Below are 26,616 nucleotides of genomic sequence, written 5' to 3'. Positions count from 1 at the left end.
TGACTTTTTTTTTCATATTTTGTTTTATTTTGCTTTTTCAAGACAGGGTTTCTCTGTGTAGCCATGGCTGTCTTGAAACTCCCTCTGTAGACCAGGCTGGCCTTGAACTCAGAAATCTACCTGACTCTGCTTTCCAAGTGCTGAGATTAAGGAGAGGCACCACCACTGACTGGCTTACTTTTTAATTTAAAACTCTTTTTGTAAGTAAACAAGTCTGGTGATCGTTCCGTTAAACAACCTGATGCTATTGATAAACTCAATGTAATCCTATTTTTAATTTTTAAAATGAAATCTGTTAGGGGGAGCACAAGGTCAAAGAACAACTTGGCCAAGTTCTCTCTGCCTCTAGGCTGTGGGTGAAGGGATCAGACCAAGCCATCAGGCCTGGCAGCCAGTACTTTTTTTCTGCTGAGCCATCTCATTAGCCCCAAAGGTAATCATTTTTATACCTTTCAACATACAATCTGTGCTAGATGGTTTTATGTCACATTGACACAAGCTCAAGTCATCTGAGAGGACAGAATCTCAACAAAGAAAATGCCTCCATGAAATCAGGCTGTAGGCAAGCGTGTAGGGCATTCTTTTAATTAGCGATTGATGTGGGGGTAGGCCAATGTCGGCGTGCCATCCTGAGGCGCAGCCCCGAGGCTGGTGGTCCTGGGTTCTCTAAGAAAGCCAGTAAGCAGCACTGCTCCCTGGCCTCGGATCAACACCTGCCTCCGGGATCCTGCCCTGTCGGGGTTCCGGTCCTGACTTCCTTTGAGGATGAACAGTGATATGTAAGTGTAGGTCAATAAATCTTTTCTTCTCCAACTTGCTTTGGTCATGGTAATAGTAACCCGAAGACACAATCACAGTCATTTGTTCTGGGTTTTTTTTTGTCTTGTTTTGAGACAGGGTCTCTACATAGCCCTGGCTGTCCTGAACTCACTTTGTAGATTGCATTGGCCTCTAACTCACAGAGATCTGCCTGCCTCTGCCTCCAAGGGCGGAGATTAAAGTTGTGTGCCACCACACCCAGCCTCCTGTCACAATTCTAAATCACACACCTAATGACACGCTTTATATGACTTGTGATCTATTTAGGAAATCAAAATTAAATGCAACCAGATCATAAATAAGAAGACACTTGAGGCACGTAACACAACCTTCACCCCTCCAATCTGTAGCGACAATTTTGGTTTCTTTAAAAATCACAGAAATATTATAAGAATATGTTTTCATTTTAATCCCAGATGTGGTGATATGGGGCTGCTTCCAAGCAGTAGCTTTGATCTGCCTCATGACCTAACAGGATTTTGCCAACTGCAGATGATTTCTGCAGTTTTGCGACACTTGGGACTCTGAAGATTTTTCAGAAGGTATATAAATGATAGGCTGGGTTGGTGGGTTGGTGGGTTGGTGGGTTGGTGGTCACTGTTGGTTGGTATTGGTCATGGTCTGTTAAGTAGCTTTGCTCAAAGAAAAAACAAGAAGAAATGAGATATCCTGACGGTGAAGATCAAACTTGCCCCAAGGAACGCTATGCCCCTAATAAGCAGGAAGTAGTCTAATGATAATGTTGCCCCCTTTCTGATCCCTGACTTTATTCAGAGATATCTCTCTTTTCCTCTCTATCCTTTTTCTCTCATATCTAGTGTTGGGGGGTTGATAGAATGGAAAAAGAGTAGAGAAGGGTGGAAGAAAGAAGGACCCACAAAATAGTGAAAGACAACTACACTCATCCAAGTCAACTTTTCACTTTCTTTAAATATACAATTGAGTTGAAAACACTATAACCCTATTTGTCTCTGGGTTGAGATTTTCAGTTGGTGAACAGGACAAATAGCTAGTCATAGAGACAGTGTACAAGAAAAACTATAGGTTTGCTGGCTGAATTCTACAACCAGGCTCAGGCAGAGGTGACACTTGACTTCTACAAACAGCTTCCGGAATGACTGGGGACTTTTCAGCATTTCTGAGTTATTTGTAGATGAAAACTGGAGATACTTAGAATTTGTTGCAAAAAATAATTACAAGAGAAGGGACATGCAGGGAGTACAGATGAAACACAATTGGCCATAATTTGACAACTATGTACACAAGTTATATGTGTGGTTGTAATGGCTGGTTTCAATTGTTAATGTGATTGAATTAATAAAATTGGTAAAGGGCACCTCTTAGTGTGTCTGTGAAGACACTTTAAGTATGGCTTGGCTAAAGGAAGTAGGTCAAGGCCCTTCCTAATATAGTTATACTCTTCTTCCTGTCTGCCTTAACGTGATGTTGCCAGTTGGGTGTTGGTCTGGTGCTATGTATTCAAATGCTGATTTCAGTGCCTTGAGAACTGGTTGTGGCCCTGTCATGGCTATTGTTATAATGTTGAACTATCTCCTCTAACCATGTGATGAGAAGGAATGTTCTTCAATTATCCCCAATTGGCTGATTAAAAAGCCTATACCTGGGCAGGGCAGAAGGTAGGCATGGCTAGGTTCAAGGGCTTTGGGGACAGAAGGATCATGGAATGGAGAAACAGGAAGAGGAAGAGGAAGAAATTAGAGCTACCATGGCTTAGTGTAGGAGAAGTTCTTGGCTGGCACAGATGGAGGAACTGGCCCAGATGAGAGATTAAGCAAGTATTTATGGACTTACGAATAGGAGGTAGGCTGGGATGGGGCTGGGAGGCAAAGGTAGTTTAGAGGGTTAATATCTGCCCTGCTCCAGGTAAGATAAGGCTATTCTCAAATCTATCAGGCATCTGTGTTCTTTATTGATTATAATAGCAGGTTAGATAATACCACTGTAATTGTAGGGCTAATAAACATCACTAGGCTATACTTTTAAATTAATAGCAAAGCTGTCTCTCTTTCCTGTACCTTGTGAGGTGAACAGCCTCCTCTTCTACAGGATCCCTCTGTCGTGACGGTGTGCCTAGGGGCATAGAGCCAAACAACCATAGAATGATCCCTGTAAAACCACCAGACATGATAAGACCTTACATACTTGAAGTTGTTTCTGGCAAACAGTTTGGTCAGACTATGCAATTATAATACAGTTATGAAGTAAGCTAGCAGAGTTTGGGACTATAACAGACAGAGACACACAAATTTTGACTCTGTCTAAATCGCCAATTGGCATGTGAAACAGGGGACAGTCTTATGGGAGTAAGTCTCAATGTAGGGGAGAAGGACTGCCTCTCGTACTTTCAGGCATAAAGGGACATGAAGGAACAATTGCTTAGCATAACTGTCCTAGGGTTCCATTGCTGTGAAGAGATACCATGAACCTCGGCAACTCTTAGGAAGGAAAACATCAAATTGGGGCTGGCTTGCAGTTTCAGAGGTTTGGACCATTTCATCATGGCAGGAAGCATGGCAGCGTGCAGGCAGACATGCTGCTGGAAGAGCCGAGAGTTCTACATCTTGATCCACAGGCAGCAGAAGGAGACTGTGTGTCACACTTGGCTTAGCTTGAGCATAGGAGACCTCAAAGCCCACCCCCATAATGACATACTTCCTCCAAAAAGGCCATACCTCATCATAGTGCCCCTTGCTACGGGCAAGCATGAGTCTATGGTGATCATTCCTGTTCATACCACCAGAATAACTAAGCCTGGAGTATGTAAACACTATCGTTTGCAATTCTATAATCCACCCATACCTCCTTGAAGGACAGCTTGTGGGATTACATTCCAGTTTTGATATGTCATCTGCTTCCTGCTAAGTCCTAACAAATACACCAACTTCAAGCTAGAAATCCTTAGATATAGCAAAACTTTTAGTTTTTCATTTTTTGTTTGTTTTGTTTTTGCTTTTTGAGGATGGGGTTTCTGTGTGCTGCCCGGCAACTTGCTCTATAGACCAGGCTCAAACTTAGAGTCTACTTGCCTCTGCCTCCTGAGTGTCGCAGTTAAAGGAGTGTGCCACCATGAATGCTCCTAAGCTTTTCCTTGAATCAATTATGACTTGATTTGTAGTTGTTAGTTACTTTATTATTTAAATTATTAATTATTCAAATATGATTTTATTTTTACTATTATAAATAATAATCATATAATTATTAGTTTGGAGTCAGGGTCTTACCATGTAGTCCTGGCTAGCCTGAACTTACTGTGTAGAGCCCAAGCTGGTTCTGAGCTCACAGAATCGTCTGGCTTCAGCCTCCTATGGGCTCAGATTACAGTCCTTGTCACTTCTCTGTTTTGTAAAAATTTTTGCAGCAGGAAGTTCAGGGCTTGTGTATTCACTCCCCAAAGTCATCACAAACTGGATGACTTTTCCATTATTTCTAGTTCAGTTACCTCACGCTATGATTTTGTCTATATTGCCATTTTATTACTCTGAATTTCAAAGTACCCTTTTAGTTTGTTGTTGTTGTTGTTCTGGGACAGGTTTTCTCTGTCCACCCCTGGCTGTCCTAGAATTCTCTGTGTAGACCAGACTAGCCTTGAATTCACAGAGCTCCACCTGCCTCTGCCGCCCGAGTGCTGGAATTAAAGTCCTACGCCACGCTCGGCTCTCCCATAGCTTATTCATTGCGTTTCTGTGCTGCTGAAGCTCAAGTCCAGGGCCTCAGGGTTAGAGTTAGGGTTACGGTTGGCATGTTCTGTCACTAAGCTACATACCCAGTCCTCATTCCCATGACTTTATATTCCTATCCAGCGCAACCTCTACTCTCCACAAATCTCTCTTCACTTTATACCACATTTGGGTATCTCAGATCAATCCCCAAGTCAACAACTCCCAAATGGAATTCATTCCCACCCTTATCAGACAACTTCCAAGTGGCTCCATTAATCTTTCCTCTTCTGTATTTTGCCTAGCCTTCAAGTGAGTTAAAGCCACACCCGGAATGTCTCCCTCTCCATCGGTTTAGAGAGCTTCTCTAGGTCTTAATTTCAAATATCTAAATCCTGGGCCCCACATTTGAATTCTCAGGCGTATTGTCTTCTCTGAGAAAACTTAATTCATCCATTATGGACTAGTCCAGCGTCTCTCTGAATATTAATATAGAATTGTTTTCGCTATTGTTATTTTAAATAATGCCGGCTATTAAAATCGGGAGGATAGAGATTTTGTTGTCTGAGCACCTTTGACAACCCTGAGTCCAAGCTACCACAACAAATATTGGGTGGTCATGGCTGCTCGCCCCGCCTTTTTTTTTGCAACCGGGGCTACCTTTCCCGTAGAGACTACGACTCCCAGAGTGCTTCGCGGGCCTGTAGCGCGCGCTGGGACACGTCTTTAGGACCCGGATTGAGGCAAGATGGCGGGCCCATGGTGAGTAGCTGTGGAGGTAACCTGTGCTCTCTCCTCCCCTTGGACAGGTCTGGAAGGCTTGTCCGTAGGTGTTGAGGTGTTTTCTTTTTATGGTTGGCCGCTGGGCGAGGCTACCGGTGTCCCCTGACTCCATCCGGCAGGAGGGCCGGCTAGCCGTGTGCAGGCGGGTGTCAGGCTGCACCTTCTTGACCTTGCGGCTGCTGAGACCCCTCCTGATCCAAGTCTTTCAATAATTCGTGTGCTCCTGTTCGTCGAACTTCAGACCCTCGGGGTCTGGAACCGAGTTCGGTGCCTCTGGGCTCACCCTCGAAAGTGTCTGGAGCAATAGTTTGATCCTCAGCTGGGTACGCTAGCTAGCATCGAGCAGAGGAAGCAATGTTCCCCACAAATGCTTTGATTTGGGGCTTGTAATCAGAGGACGTGGGTTTGTGTCTCCTGCACGCCACCACTTAAACAGTGGACTACTTAAACAATAAATCATTTGACTTCTCTCTGCCTTTGTTCCTAATCAAATGTCCGAAAGAGCACAGAATGTAAGGAAAGTGGGTTGCAAGCCATAAATATATAGCACACTGAATGAACTCAGGATTAGCAAGTCGCAGCATTCTGATAGTGTCAGGCTTCAGTGTGCAAATAAAGAGAGCCCGTGTCCTATTCCCTTTCATGACTGTTGGGCCAGGGAAGGGCACAGAGAGTCATTGAGACACCATTTATTTACAGCATCTCATGAACATTGTGGTTGCTTCCCAAAGTTTACCACTGAAGAACTGGAAGGTCATTTAGGTAATGACTTGCCTCAGATTTTTCCAGTTTGTAAGTGAACACCTCCAGACGTTTTGGAAGCAAGTCTTTTATAAATTTTCATGATTCAAAATAAATACCCTTGACATAGCTTTAAATGTTATGGGACAGTACGAGGAAATGGTGATAAAAGCGCTTTGTTTAAACCTCTAAGGTGGTGACATTATTTGTTCCTCTTCAGTTTTTTTGTGGAGCAGAGAGGTCTTGTTGAGCCTTTCATTTCATCAGAAGCAATATTACTACAAGTGATAAGGTCTGATGTGCGGTTCTTGGGAGTTAGTGTGTAGACTCAGTAGTGTCTGAGGAGGCATATGCACTGTGTATTATGTGTGAATGACTTCCTAAATATTTATGTATTTATTGAGCCCTCAGCAAGTGAAAAACTGCATTGAGTGATGAGAAGGTTGCATTTAAGAAACCTTACAGTAGACATAGTTTTTGGGTTTCTCATATTCTGATGTCATTGCTCTTTGTCCTGTTTTTAAATTGTGTGGAACTGCAAAGTTGTCATTTTCCTCCCCTCTTCACTCCCCGACAGGGTTCCTCTGGGTAGTCTTGGCTGTCCTGGACTTGCTTTGTAGACCAGGTTGACTCACATTGATCCACCTGCCTCTGTCTGAGTGCTAGGATTACAGGTGTGCAATCGAGTTTAAAAGCCTTGTTTTCAAATCAATAGGAGTGGTTAATGGTGCATGTCTTTTTGGTGTTGGTGTTGGTTTTGGTTTTCAGACAGGGTTTCTCTGTGTAGCCTTGGCTGTCCTGGACTTGCTTTGTAGACCAGGCTGGCTTAGAACTTCAGAGATCTTCCTGCCTCTGCCTCCCTGAGTGCTAGGATTATAAGGGTACACCACAGCGCCCAGCTCTATTTTATTGTAGTGTTTAAATTTACTTTTGTAGTTGATTTTTCTTTTATCTCTCAAGCAGGAATAAAAATCTGTGTGCCTAGAGACAGATTTTAGAAGTAGTTTCTCTTCACAATATCGTTTTTCAAATCACTTGATAAGAATCATGGCGGCGGCAGTAAAATGGGTCATGACAAACAGAAGTGTCTGGAAGCATTTATTTCCAATCCAAAGTAAGTGACGCTTTTTAAAAAATATTTTTAAAAAGTTTTATGCTTTTTCATTTTATGTGCCTACTATTTGCAGTCATAAAAAGAGGACAAAATTCAAATGTCAAAAAGGGAATGAATAAATTATGCTACATCTTCACTATGATTATCATGCAGCTGTTATCAACATGGAAAGATCACCAGATAGAGAAAGAAAAAAACTGTGCTTTATCAGAGAAGGATCCTGTTGTGGGCTTTAAAGATGATGTGTGTGTGTGTGTGTGTGTCTGTGTGTGTCTGTGTGTGTGTGTGTGTGTGCACGCACATGCAAAAATGCTGAGTAAAAGATCTGAGCTAATCATTGGCTATCACTAAAACACAAGTAGGATTTAGGTGAACTGACAGAGGGTAACTTCCCCTTCATAGGGATCATTTATACTTAGTACATTTTATACCTGTTAATTTTTTTTTTAAGTAGTTCTCAAAAATTGGAAATAAAAAGCAAATCCATAGTCCCATCTTGCAGGACTAATCATTATTAATATTTTGGAAGGTTTTTTCCTTATGGATATAGCTATTAAACATATAAATTGCTTCCTTTCTAAGGGTCGTTTTTCTCGAAAGTCTATTAATACTTGCTTGATAGTCAGTCTGTTGATTCACAAATAAATAGACGTAAAAATCCTGTTTCTCACAGCTAACTAGCTGATTTCACACCCTACCTCACCAAAGCAATAAATGGGTAACTTGGGGTCATTCAAGGCAAGCCAACCCCATTTTTATTATTTATTAGTTAATTATTTATTATTTATGATGTATAGTGTTCTGCCTGCATGTACACCTGCACGCCAGAAGAGGACACCAGATCTCACTATAGATGGTTGTGAGCCACTGTGTGGGTGCTGGGAATTGAACTCAAGACCTGTAAGAGCAGCTGGTGCTCTTAACCTCTGAGCCATCTCTCCAGCCCCCCAAATCCCATTTTTAAAGAAAGCCTTTTCTGTTGTATGTCTTCATTCATACCTTCTCTGTCATCCTTTTTTTTACCCTTAATTAAGTTATGGGATCAAATGACATAAACTTTAAAAATACATAAAAATCTCTACCCGATGTCGACTCATATAAAAGCTTTGAATTTTTTCTCACAAAGGAAGGCTTTTTCTTGATGCTCTTTGTACTTTCTTTTTAGAGTGTGGATTTTTCTTTGCCACCAATGTTAATATCCTTCTCCGCATAGAATTTCAAAAATAATAATAGTCAACCTTCAGACATAGAAACTGTAGCCAAGGTACTCCTGTCAAGTCAGTCGCCGGATCTTAGGATGACTGAATAAGGAACAATCTGACGGCCCCGGACACCCATATCAGTTAATCAAACATTTCTGTATCTCCCTTTGTGTATAAGAGGGCCTGAGGGTGTCATTGCTGTACTAGGGCCACGGCACAACTGTAGTGGGGAATGTAATAGGAAAAATACCATTTCAGTAAAGGGGGGCAAATAAGTAATCTCCACATTAACTCTTGGGAAGACTGAAAGCCGTGTTAGGCCTGGTGTCTCACCAGCCTGGGATGGGCTTCTCTTAGGACACAGGAAGTGAGGTCGCAGGAGTCTTTCTCAACTTCCCACCAAGCTTGATGACCTGAGGACCATCTCTGGGGCCCACATATAGAAGGAGAGAAGCAATTCCACAGACAAACGTGTAATTTTAAAAATTCTGCAAGGGTTTACCTCCTCTTCATTTTAAGGCTCTGAACATTATTTCATTTATCACATCTTATTTAAAACAACAACAGGCAGGCTCGGTGGTGGTGCCCACCTGGAATCCCAGCACTCAGCAATGAATCTCTGTGAGTTTGAGGCTAGGCTGGTCTACAAAGCAAGTCTAGGATGGCCAAGGCTACACAGAGAAAAGGATTTCTTTGTCTTGAAAAACAAAACAAAAAGCAAACCAAAATCAACCTTTTTTTTTTTTTTTTTTTTTTCTTCCCCTAAGACAGGGTTTCTCTGTGTAGCCTTGGCTGTCCTGGACTGGACTTGACCCCTTGTCAAGTCAGTCACATAATTCTTGTAACTTAGTCACTGCATTCCTCCTCCTTTCTTTTGCAGGTTCTTGTCCTCTCCCTAGTCTCCCTTTTGCTCCTGTGTCACATATTTGTACATATATTTAAATCTAGATTTCCATATGAGAGAAAACATGGAGTGTTCCTTTCTTCATTATGTTTCCTGTTTCCCCCCTCCCTTCTCTTTAAACCTCCTTTCCTCATGCCGCTTCTCTGTAAAACAGCAACAAAAAACGAGCAAAAGGAACACATTGGTTGATGTCTACATTTCCCTTTATGCTCAGGGGAACTAAACTCTTTTACTCTGTGGGTTTTTGCAGGTGGAGCTTTATCTATTGCTTGTCATAAATCTACGTATTCTTCTCTTCCAGATGACTACAATTGGTATGTATAAAAATTCAGTTGAAAATAGCAGTCATAGCTGTATCTGAAATTATTTTATGCTTGCTTTTCTGATTATTCTGTCTTTAATTTTGTTTTTAAAATTGTGTTTTATTTATATGGTCTCTGGATTTACACATTTTTCATTAAAACGATTACCATTGTGTTCCAGTGAATGTTCACATCTTTTATAACAGGCTTGCTCTTTTTCTGAAGCAGGCTTTAACTTTTTCAAAGGTTAATTTGCTTTTATAGTTTTATGTTAAGTTTTCTATCTATTTTTCTGTCTTTTGTTTGACACTGGATAATTCCAAATTACACTGTTGAATTCAGCATCATTTGTTTGGTATTTATTTTTAGTCACTATTCTAAGAACTAGGAATAGCATATGATTTGTTCCTTTTTATTTTTATTTTTTGCAGCAGAGCTGATTTGCAGAAAAGGCAATATGTTTTCTTAAGTCATATGGGTTTTATTGCAAATTTTAGTAAATAAAAAAATTAACAAAAACAGCCCAGCCAGACTCAATTTCACTATATAGCTGACTCCCATTTCTCCTCCCAGTGCTTATGAATAAGCCTCTATGTCCAGGATGTTTCATATATTTTTTTAAAAATTTATTATGTGGGGCTTATTTTTGCCAGCATGTATGTATGTGCACCATGTGTGTTCCTGTTCTCGGGGGAGGTCAGAAGAGGGGGTCAGATGTCCCAGAGCAGGAATTAGGGACTTCCTTGTGAATAGCCATGTGGGTGCTGGGAGCTGAGCCAGGTCCTTTACAACAGCAACAAGCCATCTTTCCAGCCCATACTTTCTTTTTGACACTACTTTTAATTGTACATTTAATGATTACTAAGTTAAATAGCTAGTGATGAAATTAAACTAGGTTATATTTTCTTCAGTCTGAACAGATTGAGTGATGTCACTGTTTTATATTACACAAACCTTCCTAAAGCCAGCTGTGGTGGTTATCCTAGCACTTGGAAAGCTAAGGCAAGAGGATCTTGAGTTCAAAGCCAACCTGAACTGTCTAGTGAGTTCAAGGCCATCTGAGCTACTAGTGAGACCTTGTCTCAAGAAAGGGTGGTGGTGGTAGAGAGATGGATCAGTGGTTAAAAGTGTGTGCTGCTCTTTCAAGCATGTGGGTTTGGTTCTCAGCACTCACATGATGATTTATAACTCATGTATAGCTCCAGTTTCAAGGATCTGGTAACCTCTTCTGACCTCTGAGGGCCCTGGGAACACACCTGAGACACGTATATACATGCAGGCAAAACATACGCATAAAAAATAATAAATAAATCTTTTTTTAAAGTTTAAAAGCTCGTTTGGACATGGTGGTACACGTATTTAATCCCAGCCCTGGAGAGGCAGATGCAGGTGAGGCTCTGTGAGGCCAGGCCAACAGGGGGGACAGACTGAGATGTCTTTGTGCCAAAAACAAACAAGCAAACAAGTAAATATAATTTGTTGGTAGAAATGTTCTTGGAGTTATGTTTAGAATTTTGTGGTAAAATCAGAGTGAAACAATGCAGATGAAATACAATTTACAGCCACTACTGTTTATTTCTTATGGTAGTTAAGCTGACATTTTCTGCTATGGTCCTAGTTGTCACTTATGCTATAGGTACTAGATTTTTCAATCAAGTAACACACATGTTCCCTTTAGCAATTTGTGATTAATTAATTTTCCATTAAATTTAACTATTTTGCTATTGCAGCACACAATTATATTCAACATAGTTTCTTAGCCTGAAATTAGCAACCTTAGATAAATACATTTTTAAAATAATTTTATTTATTTATTTTATTTTATATACATTAATGTTTTGCCTGCATGTATGTCTGTGTGAAGGTGTTAGATTTTGAAGTTACAGATAGTTTTGAGCCACCATGTGGATGCCGGGAATTGAACCTGGGTCCTCTGGAAGAGCAGTCAGTGCTCTTAACTGCTGAGCCATCTCTCCGGCAATAAGTACATTTTTATTTGTGTATTTGTGTGTGCATGTGTGGACCATGGCATGCATGTAGAGGTTAGAGGAATCTCTTTTTACCGCATGGGTCCTGGGGATCCATAACTCCAGTTATTACTTTTACCCACTGAGCTATCTTGCCATCTCCAACCAATTTTTAAACTTTCAGTGCTTAGTGCATGACTCTCTTTTTACCTTAAATATTGAATTGCTCAGAACCTATTTCAGATTAGACCCAGTTAGATTCAGCTGTAAGAATTCAGCAGTCAGTTACTGGCCAGTGGTGGCCCATGCCTTTAATTCCAGCTTTGGGGGACCATCATCAGTTAACATTTCAGTTAGGTTAAAAGTTCCATAATGGCCGGTTATGCAGGCTGGTAGGAGTTGCTGAAGGAGGCAGAGGCAGGAGGATCTGGAGTTTAGGCCAGCCTGGGATACACAGTAAAAAAAAAAAAAAAAGTTCCGTAATGCTTTTCTGCTTTTCTGTATTTTTCCTTTGTTTTCTTCTTTGTCTAGAATAGTCTGTCTTAAACTTAAAAGTATCTTCTTTTCCCCTACCAAGAAGGTTTTCTCTGTGAAGCCCTGGCTGGCCTGGAACTTGCTGTGCAGACCAGGTTGGCCTCAAACTCAGATCTGCCTGCCTCTGTCTCCCAAGTGCTGGGATTAAAAGGTGTGTCACCAGGCTGGAGAAATGCCTCAGCGGTTAAGAGACCTCTCTGCTCTTTCAGAGGTCCTGAGTTCAATTCCCAGCACCCACATGGTGGTTTACAACCATCTGTACTAGGATTTGTTGACTTCTTTTGGAATGCAGGTGTACATGCAGATAAGAACACTCAAACAAAAAAGAAATAAATATTAAAACAATAAAAGTAAAAGGTGTGTCACTACTGCCTGCCTTAAAGTAGCATTTTGAAACCCAGGCTTTGGGGCTGATATGTTCTTGAAGTCTTAGAAAGCTTCCTAAAATATTCCAGCCTATAGAATATCAACCCTCTGTTTTAATATGGAGCTTCCAACTTAGGTTGACTTGTGTGGCAAATGCATAGCTATCATCCATGGCTTTGTAAAAGTCATCCCAGAAGCACTTGGTTTGTCCCCTGATGTCATCTGCAGCAGTAGACATGTCCTTGGGCTGCATTTGCTCCAGTGGCTCACTTGACTCGAGGCACCTGAGCACACTGGGCATGTGAGTGTGGTCTGTACTGCCGGGGTTTCATGGCTTTATTGCCCTCACCCGTCTCTAGCACTCCGAGGCCTAGCTTTCAGCCTTGGGTTGATTTCTAATTAGCTTTCTCATTAAGAGTAATTAATTATTCTAGCTGAGCATATCTGTAACAGGAGGCAGAGTCATGAGTATTAAGAGTGTAAGGTCATCCTTGGCTACATAGTAACTTTAAAACCAGCCTAGAACACTAGAGCCCCTATGTCAAAACAAAAGTCGTTCTGCCAGGTATGATGGTATGTGCCTGTTTATGCAGTCACCGTGGAGCAGGAAGATTGCCCTGTGTTTGAGGCCGCCGTGGGCTACATAGAAGTTTAATGACTAGGTGGGGCACAGAGTGAGATCTTGTCTCAAAAAGCTAAAACCCAAACCTAAAAGTAATCATGCTGCCTTGAGTCCAGTCTAACTGTTTTTAAAACATTTCTTTCCAGCAAGGTAGAGCTGGCTTTGACATCCGACGGCAGGACAATAGTGTGCTACCACCCTTCTCTGGACATCCCCTACGAACACACCAAAGTATGTGCCGAGAAGCCTGTCTCATAGCCTTCATTGTTTTGGGTCTTTTAGCTTTTCTAGTTTACTGTCTTGACTTTTCCTCTTAGTTTTAATCGTCTTTCCTTAAAAGCTTCTCAGTATGCAAGGGAACTTCTCAAGGGCAATTAGGACGTCAGTTTTCCAACCTAAGACATTTGATAAACACTAGACCTGGTGGCAGAGACCTGTAACCCTGACCACTTGGCCTGAAGCAGGAGGACACCAGATTCATGTTAGTGAGATGTTGCATAAAATTTAAGATTTTATACAAGGAACATAGGAGATTGGATGAACACTCTAGTGTTTGTGAGGTTTGGGGTCAAATCCCTAGCATATCTCTCTCTCTCTCTCTCTCTCTCTCTCTCTCTCTCTCTCACACACACACACACACACACACAAAATAAAACTGCAAAATATATATCCCATACCACCATACTACCATATATAAGAAAAGGCTTGTATTTTAGAGTACTATTTTGTAGCTTTTGTGCTATTGATTCTGATAATCTTTTGAAGTTTTAAGATTCCTTTCATTTGTGTGTGTGCATGTACATGCCATGGTAGTTGTGTGGAAGCTACCATGTGAGTCCCAGGAACTGAACTCAGGTCATCAGGCCTGGGACAAGTGTGCTTTCTGTTGGACCATTTCCATTTCAAAGACCCAAATAATCTTTTTAGTGTTTGGTGAATTTAACAATTTTTTAAAGTTTGTTTTTATCTCGTGTGTGTGTGTCTGTGTGAGTGAATGCCAAGTGTTTATGGTTTGGCTCCCTTGGAGGTGGAGTTACGGTGTCTGGAAGCCCCCTGGCATGGGTGCTGGGCACTGAAGAGTCCTTGGAAGTGCAATGTGCACTCTTGGCCATTGAACCATCTCTAGCCCCAGCCATGTTTTCAATATGCCAAAATGGAGTTTTTGTTTTCTAGTGTTTTTTGTTGTTGTTGTTTTTTAATTTTTATATATATAAATATTTTGCCTGCATGTATGTCTGCGCCAAGTGCAGGCCTGGTGCCTGCAGAAGCCAAAAGATGGCATCGGATCAACTGGAACTGGGCTTAGAGATGGTTGTGACCCACCATGTGGGTGCTGGGAACTAGACCTGGGTCCTCTGAAAGGACAGCCAGTGCTGAGGTATCTTTCTAGCCCCAGTGGGTAAATGTTTTAAGTTACTTAGTTTAATTTTTTTCTTATATCTTCAATTGTTTTCCTATCTTTAGGCACAAGATAAAAATGTGGGTTTTTTTAAATATAATTTATTTTAATTTGACTAGGTCTTTGTTATTTTTTGTTCAGAGTATTTTATTTTTTTGTTTTGTTGTGTTTGTGTGTTTGAAACAGTCTTACTCTGGAACCCGGGCTAGCCCAGAACTGTCCCGTACAGACCATGCCTGACTGGCTATCTACTACCTTTTTTACTTTATTTTATTTTATTTTTTTTTAATTTTTGAGACAGGGTTTCTCTGTGTAGCCTTGGCTGTCCTGGACTCGCTTTGTAGATTAGGTTGACTTCTGCCTCCCTGGGTGTTGGGAATACAGGCATGCACCACCTTGCCTGGCTCTCTTTTTTAACTTTTAAAAACTTCTTTTTGAGCCGGGTGCAGTGGTGCACACCTGTGATCCCAGCACTCTGGAGGCAGGGAGTTTGAAGCCAGCTTGGTCTACAAAGCGAGTCTAGGACAGAGAAACCCCATTTCAAAAAACCAAGAACTAAAAATAAAAATAAATAAAAAAATAAATATTCTTTTGAGTTTTTACTTTAAAAAAAAACAATGTAGATATTTCTCTATTGTTTTTTTATGTTAAATTTTTTTTTTCATAATATTATACCTGTTGCTGTTATTTGTCAACCTCGGGGGCTTTCTTTTCCTCTACTCTTGAATTTTAGTTTTACTCTCACTCCAATTCTGATGAGTCTAGAACAGGACTTTCTTTCATAGATACGTGTAAACAGATTTGTGTTTTGTTTTGTTTTGGTTTTGGTCTTTTGAGACAGGATTTCTTTGTGTAGACTTGGCTGTCCTAGACTTCTTAACTAAAACAAGAAAGCCATGGATGGTGGAATGTGTCTGTAATCTTAGCACTTGGGAGGTAGAGGCAGGAGGATCAGGAGCGTAAGGTTATTTTTTGGCTACGCATCCAATTTAAAGGCACCTGAGCCACGTAAGACTGCCTCAAATAAGTAAGCAGAGTCTAGCAAAATGATTCCATGGTAAGGGTGCCTGCTGTGCAAGCTGGCTGGTCTGAGCTCAGTCCAGACCCACATGGCAGAAGGGGAGAATCCGTTTCTGAAAGTTGTCCTCTTATCTCCATATGTTCATCATGGTGGAACACACACGCTTAGACATGCACACAAGATGTAAGTAAATGTGATAGAAGAAAAGGAGGAGGAGGATGAAAGGAAAACAGGAATCCAGGCTGAGAGCTTTGAGTGCATTGCTGTATTTAGTTTAATGTTCGCTTTTCCGTCTTCTGGGACACACACCCTTTTAAAGCTGAGTAAGGAGGGTTACATCTAAAACATTCTGAGTCTGAAACACACTTCGAAATGAATTCCAAGGTCTTTTTTATCTATATACTTGAAAACAAGTGTGTGTGTGTGTGTGTGCGTGTGTGTGTGTGTGTTTGAGGTAAGGTCTTACTGTGTGGTTCCAGGCTGTCTCACTATACAGCTCACAGAGATCCTCCTGCCTCTGCCTCTGCCTCCCACGTGCTGGGATTAAAAATGTGTTCTAGGGGCCTGGAGAGATGGCTCAGAGGTTAAGAACACTGGCTGTTCTTCCTAAAGCTCCTGAGTTCAATTCCCAGCAACCACATAGTAGCTGTAGTGAGATCTGGTGCACAGTACACATGCAGGCAGAATGCTGTATAAATAGTAAATAAATAAATCTTAAAAAAAAAGTTCATTAGCATGCCTGGCAAATATTTCAAACTACAATGAGAATTTGGAATATTTTAGAATTAAGACTGCTAGGGATGGGGCTGGAGAGATGGCTCAGCACTGTCTGCTCTTCCAGAGGTCCTGAGTTCAATTCCCAACAACCATGTGGTGGCTCACAGCCACCTACACTGGGGTCTAATACCGTCTTCTGGCATGCGGGTATACATGCAGAACACTCATACATAAAATAAATAATAAATAAATTCTTTTTTAAAAAAAGACTGCTAGGGAATAAGAGAGACAGCATTTGTTAACACTTGACATTAACGGTTTTATTAATTTTTTTATTGCACCTGTGTGTATGGACATATGCGTGTCATGGTGTGGTGGTTTGAGTGAGAATGGTCTCCGTAAGCTCTTATATTTGAATGCTTGGCCACAAGGCAGTGGCACTACTTGAGAAGGATTAGGAGGTATGGCCTTGTTGGAGGAAGTGCGTGTCATGGGGGTGGTTTCTAAAGTCCCACTCTGTTCTGCTGCCTGCAAATCCGGATGTAGAAATCTCAGCTTTGCCAGCCACTACCTGTGTGCTGCCATGCTTCCCTCCACGATGGCAGTGGACTAACCCTCTGAAGCTGTACGCCAGCCCCAACTAAATGCCTTCCTTTGTAAGAGTCTCCTTGTCATGCTGTCTCTTCACAGCAGAACACTGACTAAGACACATTGGCGTGAGTGTGGAGGCCAGAGGATAACTTCGTAGACTCAGTTCTGTCTGTCTTTATGTGGGTACAGGGACCACACTCAGCTTGCTGGGCTTTTTCAGGAAGCACTTCTATCTACTGAGGCATCTTGCTAGCTCCAAACACTTTCTTTATAATATTTTAAAAAATGAAGAAGTCTAGCCAGGCTATGGTGGTGCATACCTTTAATCCCAGCACTCAGGAGGCAGAGGCAGGTGGAACTGTGTGGGTAAGTTCCAGGGTAGCCAGGGTCATACAGAGAATCCCTGTCTTGAAAAAGCAAAAAAAAAAAAAGAGAAAAGGTTGGTAAGTTTTTTGAGGCAAAATCTCACTGTAGCCCAGGCTAGCTCTCTTTATGTTATCCAGGCTATCTAGAACTCCTGTAATTCAGAGTATCCTCATAATGACAGTCCTCTGTCTCAGCCTCCTCAGTGTTGAAATGGCAGGTGAGTGCTGCCATTCCTGCCTTACAACATTTGACCTTTAGTAACAAATATCAAAACCTAGAAGAGAAAAGTCTTACGTGAAGACTGTCGGCTAAGTAGCAGCAGGGGTGGAGATCAGTGTGTTTACAAGCCGCACTGAGGAAATGTGCGCTGTAGTAATAGTTAGCTGCCGCTGTACTCCGTCGGCTGGGACGGGGCCGTTTCTGGAGGCAACCTGAAGAGGGTTACAGAAGTTGAGACACAGTTCCTCCTCACAGGAGGCTGACCGGGCAGTTGCTGGGCAGAGTGTCATTTTGCCATGTAATTGCAGTGGCCTGTGTGCAAGGCTATGGTTTTGAGTGAGTCTCTGTTAGTTCTTACTATCAGATATGTGTGTGTGAGAGCTTCGTCAGAATCCCCCAGCTCTCCATACATTTAGTTGAGGCTTGGCACTTTAGTTGCGGCTCTGTTTTGATTCTGACAGCTTTTACAGCTCTCCTGCTGTGCTCACTAGTGCCTTTCAAGGGATAGTCATTTACAGTGACTAATATTCTGCTTTCTATAAAAGAGACTGTCTTTTAAGATTGCTTTAACTGTCTAAGGAGTGCTTCTTTAAAATATGCTTGTAGCACTTGTGTCCTGTGTGAGGCCTTAAGGGAAATGTCAATAAGTACCATTTATTGAAATCTTTAAGAGTTTGAGGACGGCAGGAATACTATACATTACCATTCGCTTGATCTGCACCAACAAGTGGCAGGACCAAAGACCAGAGTAATGTTCTTTATTTATTTATTTATTTATTTATTTTTAAGATAAGTTTATTTTACATATGTGAGTGCTCTGTCTGCACGTATACCTGCATGCCAGAAGAGGGCATCATATCTAATATAGGTGGTTGGGAGCCACCATGTGGTTGCTGAAAATCAAACTCAGACCTCTAGAAGAGCAGACAGTGCTCTTAGCCACTGAGCCATCTCTCCAGCCCCCAGAGTACTATTCTTAACCTCTTCATTATTCTTTCTCTCTAGCTCTTCCATGCTAGTGGTTATTTCACTAATAAGTTTGTGGTTTCCTACTAACCTTGCTGTTTGTGTTTCTTTGTTTGTTTTTGACACAGGGTCTGGCCTGGAGCTTACTATCAACACCAGGCTGGCCTCAGACTTGTAGAGATCTTCCAGCCTTTGCCCCCTGGGTGCTGGGATTGCAGACACACACCATTCCTATGCCCAGTTTAAGAATGTTGCTTTTCAGTAAGAGGTTGTCCGAGTTCTGTTCTACTGTTGTGAAGAGATGCCATGACCAAGGCAATTTATAAAAGAAATCACTTAATTGAGGGCTTGCTTACAATTTCATAGGGTTGGTCTGTGATCATCATGGCAGGGGGCATGCTGGCAGGTAGGCAGGCGTGATGCTGGAGCAGAAGCTAAGAACTTACATGTAATCTACAAACAGAGAGGAAAAACTGGGCCAGGCATGGGCTTTTGAAACCTCAAGCCCACCCCCAGTGACACGCCTCATCTAGCAAAGGCCAAAACTCTTGCTCCTTCCTCGTCCACCAACTGGGAACTGTGGACCTTAGTATATATTTTGGGGAAATAGAAAAAAAGATAACAAGTACCTTATTATTGAGGAAAAACAATTAGCAAAAACTTTTATTTTTGGTTTTTTTTTTTTTTTTTGGTTAATTATTTGTTTTGTTTTGTTTTTTGAGACAGGAATTCTCTGTGTAGTCTTGGCTATCTGTCCTGGACTCACTCTGTAGACCAGGCTGGCCTCTAACTCACAGAGATCCGCCTGCCTCTGCCTGGCTCTGCCTCCCCTACTGCTAGGATTACAGGTGGCTTTAAGAACTTTTATTACTGGAAAAGAAACCCCAAATCTCTTGTGAGCAGAAAAGTATTTCTAACTCTAACACAACTAGCTGAGAGTGCTCGGGTAGGTCCCTTATACGGCAGCATTAATGAATGAACCCTGAGTGTGGTTGTTTTACATAAAGCCAGCAGTCAGTTTCCAGCTTACAATTCTCCACTCCACTGTTTGTGATTTTCTTCTTTTATAGCCTATCCCTCAACCAGATATTTTGCATAATAATGAAGAAACACATGAGCAACTGATAAAAGCCAAATTAGAAGAAAAAAGCAAACAACTTAAGAAAGGAGCCATGGTAGAACAGCTCAGCAAGGTGTTCTTCACTACAAAGCATCGCTGGTACCCACGTGGACAGTAAGTGTCAGCCCTTTCTTGTGCTCCCACCACCCAGGCTGAGGAAGCATGTGGCTTCCTTTGCACTGACAACTTCTCCAATGGTGCTGTGTGTGGAAAAAAGTGACCCCAAGTATACTATGTGTATTCTTCCATCTACATATGCCAGAGTTAAAATATCACCTTACCCATCTCCTCCCCAGACTCCCTTTATCCACTTCTAACAGATTTTTAATTATTACAAAAAGAAAAGGAGAAAAAGTCATGCAGGGTCTGATTTGGTCCTAGTTTGTTGTTTAGTTCCTTTAAAAACTTTTTGCTGTTCTGTTTACAGTGCTCACTCTGTGGGGTTTGTTTGTCTTGTTTTTTTTTTTTTTTTTTTTTTTTGGGATAAGGATTCTCTGTGTAGCCCTGGCTGTCCTGGAACTCACTGCGCACTGCGTAGACCAGGCTGGCCTTGAACTCAGAGATTTGCCTGCCTCTGCCTCCTGGATGCTGAAGTGGAAGGTGTGTGCCATCAGTGCCCAGCAGATTATGCTGTTCTTATGCTTGTCTGACTGTGACTCTAGTTTTCTTTCTTTTTTTTTTGTGGTTTTGAATTAGTCTTTCTTTGTGCATATGTGTTTGTAGTGTGTGTGTGTTTGTGCATTTTCACGTTAGTGAGCATGCCCATGGAGGCCAGATGTCAATGCAGAGCATCTTCCTCGGTCATTTTTCACCTTGCTTACTATTTTCCATTTCCCCTGGCCTCCTGTTATTTGCTTATTTTTATAGATTTATTTATTTTTAATTTATGTGCATGAGTATTTTGCCTACTTTCATGTGTGTATACTACACGTGTGCAGTGCCCCAGGAAGTGAGGGGAGGTAGGCACTGGGTCCCCTGGAACTGGAAGGAGAGATGGCTGCGAGCCTCTATGAGGGTGCTGGGAGTTGAACCTAGGTCCTCTATGAGAACTGCCAGTGCTCTTAACCACTGAGCCATCTCTCTAGTCCTCGCCTTATTTGTTGAGAGAGGCTCTTTCTTCTGAACTCGGATCTTACTGATTACTGAGACTGGTTGGCCAGCAAGTCCCTGGGATGCTCCTGCTTCTGCCTCTTCAGTTCTAGGCTTACAAGTGTCTGCTGCCATGCTAGCTGACTTTTTACATAGGTGATGGGGATTTGACTCAGGTCCTTATGCTTAGATAGAAAGCACTTTAATGGTTGAGCCAGCTCCTAGGCCCTTCTGTCTGTCTGTCTGTCTATTTTCCCTTTTTTTTTTTTTTTTTCAGCATGTCTGGGATCCATACTCACAGCTCTGATTCCAGTCCTTTTTCCTTTTCTTTTCTTTTCTTTATTACTATTATTTTATTCACTTTGTATCCCCTCATAAATCCTTCCCTCCTCCCCTCCCGATCCCACCCTCTCTCCCGCTTCTTCATGCATGCCTCTCCCCGAGTCCACTGATAGAGGAGGTCTCCTTCCTTCTGATCTTAGTCTATCTGATCACATCCGGAGTGGCTGCATTGTCATCTTCTGTGGCCTGGTAAGACTGCTCTCCCCTCAGGGGGAGGTGATCAAAGAGCAGGCCTATCAGATTGTGTTGGAGGCAGTCCCTCTTCCCATTACTATGTAACCCACTTAGACACCAAGATGAAAAATATAAGCAAGTATTTATAAGATCATGGATGATGGGCAGCCCAGATAGGAATGGGTACAGCAGATGGTATTGGATCAGGGCTGGGAGATGGATGATGAGGTTATTGAGATTAGAAATATCTGCACAGCCCAAGGTTATAAGGCAATTATAAAATCTGACAGGTATCTGTATTTTATTGTGATAACAGGTTAAATAATACCGTCATAAAATAATTATAGGGCTAATAATAAATGATATATAGCCCCAACACCCATTTAATTTACAACAGCTGCCTCTGCCATTTTGCCAGCCTCATTGTCTGTCTGTCTGTCTGTCTGTCTATCTATCTATGTATCTATCTGTCTGTCTGTCTATCTATCTGTCTGGGGCACTGTGTGCAGATGTGCAGAGAGGTTATGGGACAACGTCAGCTCTTGTGTCATTATCAGAAGCTGTCTACTTTTTTTGTTTTTAAGACAGTCCACCTTTCTTTAGGTTCAGTAGCCTGGAACTCACCACCTACACTAGGCTGGTCAGCAAGCCTCAGGGTCTTACCAGTCTCCACCTCCCTAGTGCTGGGATTACAAGCATTTGCATCATGGTTGGCTCTTTTTGCATGGGTTCTGGGGATTCAACTCAGGCCCTTAGGCTTGCAAGGCAAATGCTTTCCTGACTGAGCTCTCTTCCCAGTTTTTTATTTTACTTTTTTGGTTTTTTTCAAGATAGAGTTTCTTTGTGTAGCCTTGGCTGTCCAGGACTCACTTTGTAGACCACACTGGCCTCCAACTCACAGAGACTGTCTGCCTCTGCCCCTGCTAGGACTACAGGTATGCACCACCGTGCCCAGCTCGGTTTTTTTTGTTGTTGTTGTTTGTTTTTTGTTTTTTTTCATGTTATCTAGAGACTTGAATTCAAGCCTCCTTTTCTGCTTCCTTACTGGCTTTCAGTACTTGCTTCCTTCCTTAGAATTCCAGATTGCTTTAATCTTTTGTAAACATTGTTCATAACTAAGTCGTTGAAGTTGTGAAAATTGCCTGACCATATTTCATTTGAAGGGGAAAGACTGAAGGCAAGCAGATTATTCAGGGTGTTATCTAGAATCTTACGTAGGTTTAATCTTATTTGCTTATTTAATCTTATTGCTACTAATTAGCTTTTGACTGCTAATTAATGTAATCTCCTAGTATATCTTTACCCCTCAGGATTGTGAAGCACTTTGAATTGTAAGCAGATTTTAATTAGGTGGAATTGATTGTCCCAATACTTCTCCCAATAAAGAGCTCAGCAGAAAACCCCAGATACTAGTTTGCATGCATAAAGAAAACACATAGCTTAGAATCATTGTCCTTTCAGAACATTCATTAATATTTGTTTAGTATGTGTTTGTATATCTACACACATAAATATCCACAAAATTTATTGGCATTTGTGCATGATGGGTATGTGTGTGTATATACATATGTGTGTGCGTGTGTGTGTGTGTGTGTGTGTGTGTGTGTGTGTGTGTGTGTTTAGGTTCCAAGGACGGAAATCAAGTTGCCAGGTTTGTGTAGTAGGCTCCTTTACTCACTGATCTGTCTTGTTGACCCCTACATGTCTGTTTTTTATTAATGTATATCATCTGAAAATATTTCTGAACATTAGTTGTAGAGGAATTTTAATTTCAGAACATAGCTGTTCTGGCAAGAGATCACATCCAAAGATCTTCTAGGTCTGTGTGATCTGGCTGGAATACAAACATGCCTTTAATCTAGGAGACAGGCAAATAGGTCTAAGTTCAAGGCCAGCCTGGTATAGAGCAAGTTTCAGGTAAAGAAAAGCTTAGGTCCAGGCACGTACATGTCTTTAATCCCAAACAATGAAGGTAAAGTTAGTTTGTAGAAGGAAGCACCCATGTTTGATGTCTAATTGAGTAGAAGAAATAGTGATGAATCAGAGAAAGATTTGACAAAAGAGGATGCGCCCAACTCTCAAAGAGAGAGGAAAGGGAAGCTACTTAAAGGGCAATGTAGAGAGAGAGAGAAAGAAGAGGCAGTTTTACTGGGACAGTAATAGAGAGATGGGTTAGAGAGAACAAGCTAGACACCAGTGAAGACAAAACGAGCCAGAGAATGAAAAGAAGCCCGGAGATTAGAGCAGATTGCTGGCCAAGCATAGCAATTCAGAGGCTGAGAGAAGAGCCAGATTGAATAAGATAGCTGGGAGAGGAGTTTGAGCCAGAACAGCTGATTTGGACCATCCAGTCCAGACCTCAGTAAGAACAAGAAAGGGTGAGCTTATTGAGCAGTAAGTCTCAGAGGTTGAAAACACTCTAGGCCTAGGTTAGATTGTATGGAGGCTAGAAGCTTCCTGGACTAGGTCTAGGTTAGCAGAAGGAGGCAGTAGGCCTCTGAGACAGCAATCACTTCAGGAGAATGGAAGTTCATTTTACAGTCTGAACCATTTTTCCTTAAGACTCAATAATATATAGAATGATTTGTTAACATTTCAGTTTTAACGTCTGGCAGTCAGGAGAATGAACATGCTTTAATTTAAAAATGAGATATCTAATATCTTTTTCAATGTTTTTAGAGGTATACAATGTTGTTTTTAAAGGTTTGTAAGATACAAAAATAGAAATCTCCATATTCCATTCATGCTCCACTCCCTGCAGGTAAAGTCATTCACTTCTACCCTCATAGTAGCCTGTGCTGTATCTACTCAGTTGTGTGCTGTTGGAGCTCGAGTACAGCCTTCTCTTGAGAGAACAGCTTTGTGTCAGAAGTGCCTGGGCTCACTCTCACTCTGCGCTTGTCACCTCCTGGCCTCTTGCTCAAGCTAGTTTGTTGACGTGTATGTCAGCCCTGACTGTGTAGTAATGTAGAGCCATGTGTTTACATGACCATAAATGAGTCTTGAGGTTCCTGAAGTCCTCTTTTTTGTTCTCTGCAATGATTTCTCAGCAATCTTAGATCTTTAGTATTTATGAAGTCAGCTTGCCTCTAAAAAACTTTTTTCCTTAAAAAGCCTGCTGGAATTTATTTAAGGATAGCATTTGGTCTGCAGGCCAGTTTATGGCTACTTGAGTCCTTAACATAACTGGTTATTTATTAATATGATACATTTTTTTTTCATTTTTTTTTCTTTAGGAAAAAAATTGGCCAGGTTGGCCTCAAACTCAGATCCACCTGCTTCTGCCTCCTGAGTGGTAGGATTTTAAAGGCATGAGCCACTACTACCTAGTTAGAAAATTTTTGGAATGGTGTTTCTTCTTTGTGGGGAAGGCTTATGTTGTAGTTTTTGTTTGTTTATTTTAAATAATTTTGTCATTTTTTGGGATTATAATAGAATTGTTCCATTCCTAACTTTACTTTCCTCCCTCCAAAGCTCTTCTTATACCCACCCTTTGTTTCTTTCAAATTCATGAGTTTTTTTTAATTGTTGTTACATACATATGTATTTATCTAAATTGGTTATATATACTATTAATCATATATGATTGTTGCACAGTTAGTATTTAACCTACTATAATAGGAATAAAAGACACAGACACCCCTTAGATTTTGAATATGCTTTAAACTCTGGGGCTGGTCAGATATAAACCTCCTACGCTACCTTGTTACCTCACAGCCCCATATCCCCATATGCCAATTGCTGTAATAATTCCTAGCTGGGCTACTTCCTATCCAATATCTCATAAATACCTGCACGTTTCTCTTTCTCCTCTCCCGTCTCTCTCCCCCAATCTTCCCCTTCCTGTGATCCCTCTGTCCACCAAGGCCCAAACCTTAGCTCCTCCTACCTCTCATCTGCATTACCTGGGTGTAGGCATTTATTCAGCTAATCAGGGATAATTTGGAGGTAGGGTTACACAGTGTCGTTTTGGTATATATATGAGGGTTTCCTTATGCAACAGAAAGAATCTCAGGGGACAAGCACGAGACAATGCTGTAACAGTTAAATACATTCCTAAATATAAAAATACAAACTACTCACTCTGTATAATGTTACTTATATGTATGTATTTTCAAGGTTGAGGTTGTTTTTTTTTTTTTTTTGAGATAGGTCTTGCTGTGTTCCCCAAACTAGCCTCAAACTTGTCTTTCCTATCTCAGCCTCCTGAGTACTTGGGGCCCAAGTGGGAACCACTACACTCAACTCTGAACTCTTTCATAGGTTGCAATATATAAATTTATCTCTCAAATATGTCCTTTCATTGTGACTGTAAACAGTATTGGATTTTTTAATTTCAATTTCCCAAAGTTCATTCCTTTTAGAAATGTAAGCGTTTACTGGATGTAATGGTGCATGCTACGTATATGTAGACCAGGCTAGCCTCAAACACATAGAGATCTACCTGCCTATGCCTCTCAAGTGCTGGGCCACCAGTCCTGGCTCTCAAAGTTCTTTGAATACTGACCTGATTCCACAAGTGGAAAATTCTGTACTTAACTCAGTTTTAAGTGTCACAGTCAAATCAAAATCATACTAAGAATATTACATAAAATTATCTTCAAACTGTGTGTATAATGCATATATGGAATACAAATGAATTTTGTGTTTCAATGGAATAATCACAAAACAGACAAGATACTTTGTAGTTTATGTGCAAAAATTTGAAAATCTCAAGTAGTGCTTCTCCCAGACACATTGGATAAGGGTTTCAACTTGCAGCTGATCAGAACTATCAATAGTTTTGATTTGCCTCACCACACTCTTTCTCTGGGACTGTGTTGTACCAGCAGAGTTTTGAGGCATGCAGGTCTGACCCTGCTGATTTCACTGTGTCTGCACTTGGATGAGCTATTAGAATTTCAGCATATTTATGACTGTGAAAGTAAATAAAGTAGCTGTGGACTTTCTCATTTTCATTGCTTGCATTTGCAGTTACAATCTGCATTTTTCTGCAAACATTATTAATTGAATTCTGGTGGACATTGAAACATGATTTTATAGTTTAAGAGGCCTCTGTTCAGAGGGAAATAATTGCATTATCAAGAAAAATTTTATAGACATGTTTATAATATAAAGTTTCCTTGAAGGTAAACATTTGTTTTAAATTCAAGACCAGTAATCAATGCTACATTGTCAAGGTGTGAAAGGAGATTTTCCAAATAATGTAATTGATATAAAATAGTTTTTGGAATGGGGGATATGGCTTATTACTAAGAAATATCTGGGAAGTATGTAATAGTGTATTTATAAAGTTTTTTTGACTTTTAAAATAATTTTAATAAATTAGAGGAAAATAATCGCAGAAACTTAAGATGTATACTAATAACTAATTTATTAGAATAATCTTACCTCCAATATTTTCTTCTTCTCAAGGTATCATACACGTCGTAGGAAACCGAATCCTCCCAAAGACAGGTGACTGCTCTTGATTCTACGAGCATCGGACATTTTGCTTTGTGTCTTACTTGCCAGTTGAGAAATTGTACATGGTATACATTAAGATGTTCTATAGGAAAAAAATAAAATACTGTTTCAGATA

The 26,616-nt window shown here is 41.0% G+C and overlaps 1 protein-coding gene and 1 long non-coding RNA gene across 4 annotated transcripts; one reads left to right on the top strand and one right to left on the bottom strand.

Moving 5' to 3' along the window:
• Positions 1 to 637: 637 nt before the first annotated feature.
• On the bottom strand, positions 638 to 26,552 carry LOC132652429 (uncharacterized). The gene is made up of 3 exons (XR_009589991.1): positions 26,427 to 26,552; positions 2,856 to 2,946; positions 638 to 757 (listed from the first exon to the last, which is right to left on the bottom strand). It is a non-coding gene; the product is annotated as an uncharacterized LOC132652429 (long non-coding RNA).
• Positions 5,166 to 26,616, top strand: Mrpl42 (mitochondrial ribosomal protein L42). Of its 3 annotated transcripts, none has more exons than XM_060377945.1 (6): positions 5,167 to 5,258; positions 6,981 to 7,134; positions 9,491 to 9,554; positions 13,178 to 13,262; positions 19,381 to 19,544; positions 26,451 to 26,616. In XM_060377945.1, exons 2-6 carry the CDS (start codon positions 7,068 to 7,070, stop codon positions 26,494 to 26,496), a joined length of 426 nt encoding a protein of 141 aa, XP_060233928.1. In that variant the 5' UTR covers positions 5,167 to 5,258; positions 6,981 to 7,067; the 3' UTR covers positions 26,497 to 26,616. The 3 variants fall into 3 exon arrangements, with proteins under 3 accessions (XP_060233930.1, XP_060233928.1, XP_060233929.1); XM_060377946.1 differs by having other exon boundaries at positions 5,179 to 5,258; positions 6,984 to 7,134; XM_060377947.1 differs by lacking the exon at positions 19,381 to 19,544 and having other exon boundaries at positions 5,166 to 5,258.

Source organism: Meriones unguiculatus, chromosome 2 (assembly GCF_030254825.1).
Source record: "Meriones unguiculatus strain TT.TT164.6M chromosome 2, Bangor_MerUng_6.1, whole genome shotgun sequence".
Lineage (NCBI taxonomy): Eukaryota > Metazoa > Chordata > Mammalia > Rodentia > Muridae > Meriones > Meriones unguiculatus.
This window is presented reverse-complemented; position numbering and strand designations above follow the sequence as displayed.